General features: G+C 41.5%; 1 protein-coding gene across 1 annotated transcript in view; it reads left to right on the plus strand.

Annotated features, from left to right (window-relative positions):
* The window catches only part of LOC142286541 (eosinophil peroxidase-like), a 30,943-nt gene extending 18,601 nt beyond the window's left edge, over positions 1 to 12,342 (plus strand). The window contains exons 9-13 of the mRNA XM_075333369.1: positions 1,299 to 1,551; positions 3,409 to 3,579; positions 5,740 to 5,977; positions 10,776 to 10,987; positions 12,039 to 12,342. Of these exons, the coding sequence (XP_075189484.1) occupies positions 1,299 to 1,551; positions 3,409 to 3,579; positions 5,740 to 5,977; positions 10,776 to 10,987; positions 12,039 to 12,061 (897 nt within the window). The 3' untranslated portion in view covers positions 12,062 to 12,342. The remainder of the gene's footprint in view (positions 1 to 1,298; positions 1,552 to 3,408; positions 3,580 to 5,739; positions 5,978 to 10,775; positions 10,988 to 12,038) is intronic.
* Positions 12,343 to 12,745: the final 403 nt, after the last annotated feature.

Raw genomic sequence — 12,745 nt, forward strand, 5'->3', positions numbered from 1 at the left:
TTTCTACGCCTCTCTATCCCTGTGATATGGCTCTCTCTTTCCTATACGTAAATTTAGTCTTTTTAGCCAACTAGGCGTGGTTCTCAAAAATTCTCTGAAACAGAAGAGTTGAGGACCACATCCAGACGTCTTAAAAACAAACAAGGGGGGGCCATAAGAACAGAAAGCCTCAGAAATAAAGACAAATGACACCAGATTCAGGAGAACGGCAGCATTTACAACAGATCACATCATTACATATTTCTAATTCTGGCAAGTGACAGATCCTCTTTAAAAGAAGAGTGCGAGGGAAACCCTCTTCTCTGTTACCAAATATGTTGATTGGAAAAACCCTGATTGAAAAGACCCCCATCAAAGCCACCAAATAATATTAGCAATGCTATGGTATATCCTGATCATGACATTTAGAGTCCCAGAATCCTCTGTAATAGCAATAGTTACTGACCCTGAGAGAAGTTTTAACAAAACTGTTCTCATAAAATGCCTTTCTTATTGATACAGTACAATCAACAAAAAAGTCTGTGTAACCCCTGACTAAAAGGGAATCTGTAACCAGAATTATGCTACTCCATATGAGAGCAACATGATGTAGGAGAAAAAGACCCCGATTCCAGCGGCGATGTGTCACTTACTGGGCTGGTTACTGCAGTTTTGATAAAGTTTTCTCTTCTAGTTCTCATAATGGTGAGCTCTGTAAAACTCCACTCACAGCTCATTGGCAGCTCTCTGTATAAGCAGTAAGCTGCCAATCAATTGTGGGGGTGGGGTTATACAGAACTCCCAAAAGCAGCTTTACTAATCCTGTAGTGATAATTTCCTGCTGATAAAACTGTGATTGTATCAAAACTACACCAAGTAGACCATCATTTAAAAAGAATCTCTACGAACAAGTCTCAGGATTTTTCACACAATTATTTTTAAAAGGATAGCACAACACATGGTTGCATTATGGATGGCATACATGGGCTGTCTGTTTGAAAGGAAGACCCATTTATTAGAATGGTCAAGTTTGATCCACCAGTCAGACCACAATGGAACACCTAGTAGGACCATCAGTCTGTAAATGGAGACAGTAATGTGAAGAGAGACAATTCCATAGCCTATAATGTGTCCAAGTGCTATCTGTTTGAAAAACGGATAGAACATATATGCAATGTTTGATATATAAATTAGACCTAAAATATTTTACTATTTTGATTTCCATAGGCAAGATGTGAAGATATGGCTTTCTTTACTTGTGTAAACTTTAACTAACAGGTTAATGTATTTTTTTTTTCTATTTACATTTCTTTCTTCAGAAAATAAACTATAAGGATTGGCTTCCCCTGCTGTTGGGGTCGTCTACATCTCGGGTACTTCCTCCATACCGTGCTTACAATGAATCAGTGAATCCAGGAGCATCTAATGTGTTCAGTTTGGTCTTCCGTATGGGTCACACAATGATTCAGCCATTTATTTATCGATTGGTGGATAACTACAGGACCTCACAAAGGTTGCCTCCGGTCCCTCTGCACCTTACATTCTTCAATACATGGAGAGTTGTAAGAGAAGGTACTTAACTATACTTCGGATTTTATGCGTAATCAGATAGACAGACAGCATTATTTCTCAATGTTTCTAAGTAAAGTCACCCAACCTAGAACTTTGATAATATACTCTTCTGATCCTATAAAGAGTAAAATTTGAGCTCACTATGAATACCTCCTCTAAAACAAATATATAGATACTTTATATCAGATCAGATGGGCAGGGTGGGCAGTAGTGTGAACCTCTTATTACCTCAGCTTCCCTGGTAACTTTAGTTTTGGTTCAGACAAATAACGTGGACAGCAGTATGTGCATCATTTCTTACCTCAGCACCCTTGGTATCTCTAGTATTAATCAGAAAGACAGGGTGGACAACAGTGTGAACAGCCTATTACCTAAGCACCTTTAGTATCTCCAGTATTACATCAGGTGGACAGTAGTGGGCGCCTCTTCTTACCTCAGCACCCTGGTATCTCCGGTAGTACATCAGGTTGACAGCAGTGTGAGCCGCCTCGTCTTACCTCAGCACCCTGGTATCTCCAGTAGTACATCTAGTGGACAGGGTAGACAGCAGTGTGAGCAGCCTCTTCTTACCTCAGCATGCCATGGTATATCTAGTATTACATCAAAAAGACATGGTTGACAGCAGTGTGAGCAGCCTCGTTTTGCCTAAGCACCCTGGTATCTCTAGTACAGTATTTGATCAGAAAGTCAGGGTGGGCAACAGTGTGCGCCTCTTCTCAGCTTAGTACTCTCCAGTATTAGATCAGAAAGACATGGTGGAAATCCCGTGCATGGCCTCTTCTTACTGAAGTGTTCCTGATATCACCAGTATTAAATCAGAAAACAAGGTGGACAGCAATAGGAGCAGACCCTTCTTACCTCATCTTCTCTGGTATCTTCAGTATTAGTTCACAATATCTACTTGGAGCACAAACATGATTGGAGGGGTGTGGAGCTTCATACTGCACATGCTCAAAGGCATTTTTCCTATTAACATTCTATAACAGGGTTCTGTCAGTGTAACAAGATGACAACAATTTTAATGTTCTGTAGTGATGTGTGATTTGTTAATAAATGTTATTTAGGAATTTATTGATTATAACATTTTCCAACAGAACCCCATTTAGTCCGAAAGGTATATGTTTTACGTAATAATTTGTAGCTACCTAAAAGGACACAAACCTGTATGTACACATTGGCTGTATGTACATCTTTAAGGTCTTATTCAAGCATACATTTTCATGTGCGCATTAAATCTAGAGAGCTGTTCATATGTCCGTGATTTTCTTGGCTGTTGCTTAAGAATATTACGACTTTTGGTGTTTACACACCAGCCCCAAACAGCTCCACCAATATAGACGTGGCGTGGTCATGCCCGCTTGTCAATTTCATCATAAGTTACATCAGAAATGTATGCCAGCCTTTGGCTGACGTACATTTCTGGGGGCAACGCACGTTGGGTATCAGATGCGCCTGATTCATTGAATCAGGTCAGTGTACTTCAGCGGACGCTTCATTTAGACTGGTGTGCGCTATGCTAGTCTTAATGAATTGCCCTCAAATCACAGAGACATGTCCGGTTTTTTTTTTACCCAATAAAAATCACCCATACAAGTCTATGGGTTGGTGAAAAATGAATGACTGCACACATTGCCATATGTGTGCTGTCTATTTCCAACACTGTAATTGATAGGTGAAGCTTTGTAATTTAAATTTTTGCATAGGGGAAAATCACTAATGAAATACTGATGGTAAACACTGACACACTGACCAAACACTGATGATTAGCAGTTTTGTGTCTTAATGTTAGAGAAAAATCTTTGCCATCTGAATTAGGCCTAAACTATTTCACATACACAACTTTCTTTACTATTACAGGAGGCATTGACCCTCTATTTCGAGGACTTATGGCAAATCAAGCAAAGTTGAACAGGCAAAACCAGATTTTGGTTGATGAACTTCGAGAACATCTGTTTGAGTTGTTCAAACGTCTTGGCCTTGATTTAGGAGCCATCAATTTGCAGCGAGGACGAGATCATGGTTTGCCAGGTAATTAGAGGTGCATCTGTGAGGCTTCTGTACAATATACTGCATACTGCGCTCTCACAAAGTGTGTGTGTGTGTGTGTTATATATATATATATATATATATATATATATATATATATATATATATATATATATATATATTACATACAGTATATGTACACAGCATATGTATACAGTATATATGTATTTATATGCCAGAATGTATTTGCAGTAGAAGAGAAAGATTCCCAAACTGTAATATAAAGCCTTCCTTCTACACCAAGGTGGACATCACCATTTTACAATAATGTGGGTTTGGCTAGATTCTCCACCCTTGATGGCAGATGTTTGGGAAGAGAAGGGTCAGATATGTTTGCTTTCATCATGCCGAATCACATTCTGGTAAGCCGCGACTGCAAGCATCTAAGAGGGTCTGAAGAGATAGCTTTTCTTAGTATAGAGTATGTTGTTAAAGGGTCTGTCACCCACAAAATTATTTATTTTAAGGACTTTGCCACTTAAAAAAATCATATTGATACTGTAACTTTTAAAAAGTATTTTACATCAAATTAGTTTTATTACATATGTAAGTCAAAGGGTTCAGTGACCAAGGGCTCAGTGCTACTTTCCGCCCTTTTAGTTACAATATTCCTCATGGTAATTGGCAGCCATCATTTGTACCACTGCCTGATCTACCTCCCAACCCTACAGAAAATGACACTGGAGCGGCCAAGAGCCTGCATATACAATGTCAGAGCAAGCAGGGCATGAGTTCTCATCTCCTCTTGTGTATAGCAGCCCTTTGTCCTACACAGGATTGCACAGCAGTGACAGCCGATGCCAATGGGAGAGGGAGATGAGAACACTCACACTGTGTGCACAGCCTCAGCCCCTGCATGTTGGTAGAGGTGCGCAGTCATCTCCCTCTCCTGTGTATAGCAGCCATATATTAGGCCCTGTACGCAGGCTGCGGTTTTTACCACAGTTTTACCACAGTTTTGCCGCGGTTTTGCTGCATGTTTTGCTGCAGAAAATGTTCATAATCTTGCTGCAGTCCTTCCCCAGCAAAACCTATGGTAAAAAAAATGCTGTCCGCACACTGCGGTTTTTTTTAACCAACAGGTTTTGGTGCATGTTTTGTGCAGCAAAAAAAATTGCATATCACTTCTTTTCCGCAGGTACCTGCAGTTTTTGCCATAGATAATGGTCAAAAACCGCAGGAAACAACCCGCGGCAAAACCACGGCACACCGTGGTAAAACCGCATGCGGTTTTCGGGTGCGGTTTGCTACGGTTTTTTACCGCAAGTGCAGTAATCTTTCAGAGGGTCCGGAATTTTCTTAAGAAAATTCAATTTTCAAGTGCGCACAGGACCTTAAACCTACAATCACACAGCACCATGCGGCCATTATACACAGGAGGGGGATATGGGAACACTCACACACTCACACTGTGTGCACAGCCTCAGACTCACACAGCAGCATGTGGCCGCTATACACAGGAGAAGGAGATGTGAACACAAAGACACACTGAAATTATACTTGTTCTCATCTCCCTCTTCTGTCAGCGTTGGCCGTCGCTGTGTGTATCAAACAGCCGCTATACAGAGGAGAGGATGTGTACAACTCCAGTGTCAGTATGTGTAGAGCTGAGGAGTTAGATTAAGCAGTGCTCCATGGCAATCGCTTCCATTCACCATGAGGAGAGGGGTGGAATATAGTAATTGAGGGGGCAGAAAGGTGCATTCAGTCTTTGACCGTGCCAACGTGCTCCAAAGAACCTCATTTACATGTGGAATAAAACTGTTTTTCTCCAAGGCACATTTGCTAAACTCTACTGCACCAGTATAATTTTTTATAAGGGCTAAGTTCCCTATATGAAGGTCTAAATAGTTAAATTTTAGTTTTTGGGGGGGTGACAAGCTCCTTTTAAACTATGATTTAATAACAATACAATAAATGCCCCCAACTTTAATAGAAAAGCTGTAATTACTATTCTAGGACTAGTAGTCCATGTTCCTGTATATTGGATTGTGGTCTTTTATATAAAAATATTTTTTTCATCCTTGTTAAAATAAATATTCTGAATGTCCTTTCTATAACAACCGGTCAGCTAAACACCATCCTCATCATTTGCTGAGAAGTTATATGAAATGATTTACATGTTGTCTCCCTGTTCTGTAGGATACAATGCATGGAGAAGATTTTGTGGACTCTCTCAGCCCAGTAATGTAGCTCAACTAGCACAGGTTTTGAGAAACAGACCACTAGCTGAAAAATTCATGTCCCTTTATGGCACACCGAATAATATTGATATTTGGATAGGAGCTGTTGCCGAACCTCTGTTGCCAAATGCCCGAGTTGGTGAACTGTTATCTTGTTTAATTGGAAATCAGTTCCGCAGAACCCGTGATGGAGACAGGTGAGTGCAACCGGAAACATATGACGTCTACACTTACGAGAAAAACTAATTCCACTTCTTTGACAGCTACTTCTTCAACGCTTATAGCCCTACTGTCCACATGTGTAAATACAATTATAAGTACTAAATAAGGCCTGGTGAATCTTATGGTATAGGTAATATAAACATAAAAGAGATCTGTTCTTTAGAAGGTCTTAAAATTAGGTAAATTTGACCTTAGATGAACAACAAAATAAGAAAAATTACTTGTCATTGCTTATTTAACAAAAACTTAAAGGGAACTTGTCAGGTCCAATATGCACCCAGAATCACGAGCAGTTCTGGGTGCATATTGCTATTCCCTGCCTAACGGTACCTGCATCTGGTAGCATAGATAAAGAGACCTCTGGAAAAAGTATTTCTAAAGATCTTTTATTGTATGCGAATAAGCTCGGGGAGTTTCAGTCATGCGCACTATGAAGCCGTGTGTTTGTGTCCTGGCTTCAAATTGAAGTTGTGCGCATGACCGAAATTCCGGGATCATGCGCACTGAGCTGAAATCAAGCGGCGATGGCAGTGGAGAGATGAGTGAGATCATCCTCTGACACTGCACATTCATTAGCATGTTAGCACGTCCACAGGGGCGTGCTACCATGCTAATACGGCCAACTAGCAAGGAAAGCAACGCCCTTGGGGCTACCCCCTGTGCTTATTAGCATACGATAAAAGATCTTTAGAAATACTTTTTCTAAAGGTCTCTTTATCTATGCTAATACAGGGACGGTTAGGCAGAGATTAGCAATGTGCACCTAGAACTGCTCGTAGTTCTGGATGCATATTGCACCTGATAGGTTCCCTTTAAGTAGACCCTTACTGCTTCCATCAGCATTAAGGCCCTGTGCGCACTGGAAAACGGAATTTTCTTAAGAAAATTCCGCAGGGTCTGAAAGATTACCGCACCTGCGGTAAAAAACCGCGGCAAACTGCACCCGAAAACCGCATACGGTTTGGTGCGGTTTTACCGCGGTATTGTTCGAGGTATTGCCGCATGCGGGTTGGTACATGTGCTTTAATGCATTCAATGCAATAAAGCACATTGAAAAAAAAAAAAAAAAGTAATTTCCTTCTGAGATAGATAGCAGACAGATAAATAGATAGACAGATAGAAGAATAGATAGGGTAGATAGATAGAGTTCCTGTGAGCACACGCTGCATTTCTCCCGAGCGGTAATGTGTGTTCACATTACCGGCCGTGGGAAATGCCGTGGTTACCTCTGCTGTCTTGCTGCGAGGCTGCATCCAGCGCTGTGTGTCACTCGCGGCTGGATGCAAGCATCGCAGGACGTGGATTACGTCGGAGCTGTGTGTTTTTTGGGGGGGGGTGTTAATAAAATGGTGAACCAGGGGCTTTTTTGTCTTTTATTTAAAATAAAGGATTTTTCGGTGTTTGTGTTTATTCACTTTACTTACGGGTTGATCATGTCAGCTGTCACATAGACGCATAGACGCTGCCATGATCAAGCCTGGACTTAGTGGCGGCGATCCGCCACCATTAACTCCTTATATTACCCTGATTTGCCACCGCATCACGGCAACAGGAAGAGCTGGGGACACTCCGGGACTGCCGCATAATGGATGCGACAGTCCCGGGGCAGCTGCGGGCTGATATTCTCGGCTACGGGAGGAGGGGGGCATTAAACTTGGCCCTCGCCCTCCCCAGCCTGAGAATACCAGGCCGCCGCTGTGTGCTTACCTTGGCTGGACGGTAAAAATACGGCAGAGCCCACGTGTTTTTTTTTCTATATGTCCGTTTGCTTTCTATGTGTATTCTATATGTCTGTGTGTGAGTGTGATGTGTGTATGTTCTATGTCTGTGTTGTGTGTTTACTCTCTGCTCCGCTTCCTCTTCCTGTCATAATGACATCATTTCCCTGCAAACCGCAGGGCAGCGATGAACATTACTGCAGGTAAACCGCAAAATACCGGAGGGAATAACGCAGGAAAACGCAATGAACCGCACAGAATTTGCTGCCTGCATTATTCCCTGCGGGATTTCACGATTACATGGCAGTCAATGGAGTGAAATCCCGCAGCGATGTGCGGAAAAGAAGTGACATGCAATTGTTTTTGCTGCGGGAATCCTGCAGCAAAACATGCAGCTGTGAAAATCCACATAGTGCGCACAGCACTTTTTTTTCCCATAGGTTTTGCTGGTGAATCACTGCAGAGATATTATGAACATAACATGCAGCGAAACATGCAGCAAAACCGCAGGAAATCCGCGGCAAAAAACGGCAAGTGCGCACAGGGCCTATGAGGGTAGGTAGCAGGCAGATGCAGCTAATCCATTGCTGAATAGTTCACCTCTATAAAGGAGATTTGTCCGTTTGCTGCTCTGAAGCATTCAGAAATGATCTCACATAATAGCAAGGAGGAAAGACAGCAATCAAGTTAGAGAAGCAATTGTAGCTGCCCATCAAGCTCGGATTATAAGGCCATTTCCAGACAATTTGGACGTTATCATTCTATAGTGAGAAAGATTACGGTATTTCAGACTTTCGACCATTTTCCCCCAAGTGGGCATACCAGAACATTCGCCCCAAGGTCAGATAGGGCAATGCTCAGAGAATTTGTGAAGAATGTGAGAAACAAAAGGAAATTAAAGTCTAAGAGTCCCCGTGGAAAGTGTGAAGTTTAAATATTTCTAATTTTAAATCAAGATTGTGATGTGTGAAATAAAAATAAACATTATTAGATTGATTAAAAAAAAAATACCGTACATTTAACACAAAATCCTGAAATAAACAATTCATAATTTGCAACGTTGAATTGGGCCAAATTTCCTACAGAATAATCTGAGAGACTAATAAAGCCATACAAAAAACAACTACATCAATGTATTGATGGAAGTTGGATGTACAAGCTTATTGATTCATGGGACGTACTTAATAATTTACACAAAGCATTACATGGTGTAAATTGTCATCTGAGTTTGTTTTACCTAATTTTAAGACTCTCTGAAGACCAAATATTTTTTTTTTATGTTCTGATTAGGGATGATCGATACCTCAAATATTCGGCTTCGCAAATATTTTCCGAATAGGTCGCCACTATTCGCGAATATTCGATGCGCAATGTAAGTCTACAAGAAACCCAAATAACAACTATTCGGAACTATTTGGGCTTCCCATAGACTTACATTGCGCATCGAGTATTCGCATAGCGGCGACCTATTGGGAAAATATTCGCGAAGCCGAATATTTGAAGTATTCGATCATCCCTAGTCCTGATACGTAAGACAATGGAAATAAAGGTGTACTTAGTTTTTATCATGACTGTATTCCCTGTAGACAGGGTTATAGGAGTTGTAGAAGTAGCAGTTACATATATGTTCTAATTCCTATGAGAACCCAAAAGCCCTCATGCCACATTAAATGCCATTATTAATAATTAGAGGTGGGGGCCCTCTACAGATTTTGCAATAGGACTCGGAAACATCATGTTTTGCTTCTGGTATGTAAATAGCCGCTTCAGGGAGGAAGGGGACTTGAACTCTACTTATTGGGGGTAGAAATCCTAAAAGTCAATATTGACTCTTTAACAAGCATTGTCACATGACTAAAGGCCCAGTCACACACAACGACTTACCAGCGATCCCGAAAACGATGCGACCTGATAGGGATCGCAGGTAAGTCGCTGGGAGGTCGCAGGTGAGATGTCACACAGTCAGGCCTTACCAGCGATGCAGGAAGAATACAGGTCGCAGTAGCGACCTGTATAACAATCTCAGCAGTCACTGGGACCCTGTCACACAGTGTCAAACACAGCGATGTGTCCTGCCCAGCAGGACATCGCCTTTGAAGAAAATGACCTGGACCATTCAGCAACGACTAGCGATCTCACAGCAGGGGCCTGATCACTGGTAGGTGTCACACATAACAAGATCGCTAACGGGATCGCTACTGCGTCACCAAAACGGTGACTCAGCTGCGATCTCGCTAGCGATCTCGTTATGTGTGACAGTACCTTTAGGATAAGAAGCCAAACAAGACACTCCATCTGTAGACATGTTTGGGGTATTTGCTCCTGATCAGTGCAATGCACTATGTTGAATTTGACGCGGTGAAAGGCGTCCCAACAAAAGGTTTAAGGGGTAATGTTTCTCCTTTTGAGTGCCAAGCCAGTATAAACCATGTGATGCTCCTCTGGGAAATTAAATATGCAAATAGGCTCCTCAGAGGGGAAGAGGACTTGAATTCAAGTGAAGGTATTGGGGTAGCAATCATAAAAGACAATATGGACCCTTTAATGAGCATTGCCAGATGACTTAGGTTAACAAGATAAACAACACAATCCACTTGCAGACACATTTTTTGGAGTCTTTGCCATTCATCAGTGCAAAGCAGGAGGTCTGATTTGGCTAAGTGAGAAGCCTGTGGTAGGGGTCTAGACACCATTGCTTATTAGTGCCACTGTTCAAAGCTGATAAACTATTATTTCATACTTGCCAACTATCAGGTATGCGTCATAGAAAATTAGTACTCATTGCCACACCACTTTTCAGGTCATGCTTTCCATGTGGTTTTAGTGGTGCCCAAGGGATCAGCTAACTTTTACAAGAATCTGGGCACCTCATGGACATTTCAGCAGAGTTGGGAGCTATAATGAAAAGTGTCAGCAGTGCAGATAGTAATCAGATCACTGATTGTATGCATTATTGTAGGTGTAGACAGCCTGAGAACATAACTTATGCTTCTCCAATGCAAACATGAAAACCAAGTGCTGATCATTAAAATGCATTTTACATTTTCTTTGTCAGGTTTTACTATGAAAGATCTTCCGAGTTTACAATTGCTCAGAGAGCAGCGATCAATAAAGCGACGATGGCTCGAATGATCTGTGACAACACCGCTATCTCCCAAGTTCCTCGCAATGTGTTTAGAGCAAACACGTTTCCAGGAGATTTTGTAAATTGTTCCCAGACTTCCAAGTTGGATCTGAGTCCTTGGAGGAAAAGGAAGAGCGGATCAGGTATGAGCTTCATTGTATAAATGCCAATAGCCAGTCACATAGACCTTTTATTTACATTTTTCTCATCCTTCACCTGCTAATGTTTTTCTGCTGCCCATTTGCCTCTGGAACCTGCAATATTTAAAGGGGTTGTCCACTTGAAAAAATATATATTTTTTAATTTTTTTAAAAATAAGTTAGTAATATACTTAATATTAAGAAAAGTGTAAGGGTCCCGTTACACGTAGCGACATACCAGCGATCCCACCAGCAATCTGACCTGGCAGGGATTGCTAGAATGTCGCTACATGGTCGCTGTTGAGCTGTCAATCAGGTAGATCTCCACAGCGACCAGCCATCAGCCACCAGCGACCCGTGTAACGACGGCTCCCTGCACACTCAGAACCGGTGCTCGTTGGTGTCCTGCCGTCAAACACGCCGATGCATGCTGCACAGCGGGAGACCAACGAGCAAAAACTGGTCCTGATCGTTTTGTCACGATCAGCGACCTCGCAGCAGGGGCCCGCTCGCTGCTGCTTGTCACACACAGCGATATCGCTGGCGAGGTCGCTGATATGTCACAAAACCTGTGACGTTTCAGCGATCTCGCTATGTGTGATGGGGGCTTAAGGTTCTACATCTACACTTCCAGCTGTTTGTGAAGGGGGCTGGCTAAATTGCTGATTTCAATAGTTAAAGAGAATCTGTTAGAATCATCCATTAGTCCTAAATGGTTTATTTGGTCAGGTAATGTCATCCACACCTTTACTCATGCAATTCATAAGTAAATTATTATTAACCTAAGAAAATGAGGCTTAAGTGCTCTGTGTCTGTCAAAGCACTTTCCAAACCTCATATGAAACACGGTATAATGAACCATTAATAGTAATAAACTTTTCTTATGGGCCAAAGGGACATTTATGGCTTCTCTAGTCTTAAGGGCCTGAGTGTGATTGCAGCCCCTGCACCTATTATAGTCGTACCCTGGCCCGTGGGTAATGATGTATAACTTATCGTGGCCTTTTGCTTTATATGTGAGTTTATAATTTTTTTCTGTCATTTTGTTTCCCAGAAGTTGAAGATCCTGAAGAATAAAGCAATGACAGATGATATGCCAATGACAATGCCATGTGTTATATAGAGCTGAGCATCTTCCTGATGTTACAGAATGCTGATCACTGTAATATGCTAGACGAGAAAAGTCTGTATTGTGCGGAGTGTGTAAAGTGAGACGTTGGTTAGGCTGGAGCTGCTATCAGCAAGAGATGCCACTTTGCAATATACTGGCTGTGCGACATTTACCTGTGAGGACTATATATAAGAAATGACATTACTTTTCATTACTGTATATTACTGTTACTTCAGGTATATTCACAATGCTATTTTAATCCTTTAATAAAAATCAATATGAAGGAATGAAATGATTATCCTTATATAGTAATGCTGTAAATTGAGTTAACTACATTTGTATCTACATGGAAATGTACAAATTGTGGGATCCCTGGACAGAAAATGATTTGACTGACAAAATATTTTTACATTTATTGTTATGATCATAAATGCTAAAGAAAAGATCATTGTAAGGACACGCAGGCCTATATTTCACTATCATGGAAACATACATTTGCCCTTCACATTGTTCCCACATCACATTCTTTATAAATGTGCAGCTCAGATTATCATCCCCAACATGACATAAGGCCTTATTCACATTGGACAATCTCCTATTGTTATAAGGGGGTCTTTACAAAGTATCCTCCTGTTGGGACCCCCCCCAGC

This window comes from Anomaloglossus baeobatrachus, chromosome 2, assembly GCF_048569485.1.
Source record: "Anomaloglossus baeobatrachus isolate aAnoBae1 chromosome 2, aAnoBae1.hap1, whole genome shotgun sequence".
In the NCBI taxonomy this organism is placed as follows: domain Eukaryota; kingdom Metazoa; phylum Chordata; class Amphibia; order Anura; family Aromobatidae; genus Anomaloglossus; species Anomaloglossus baeobatrachus.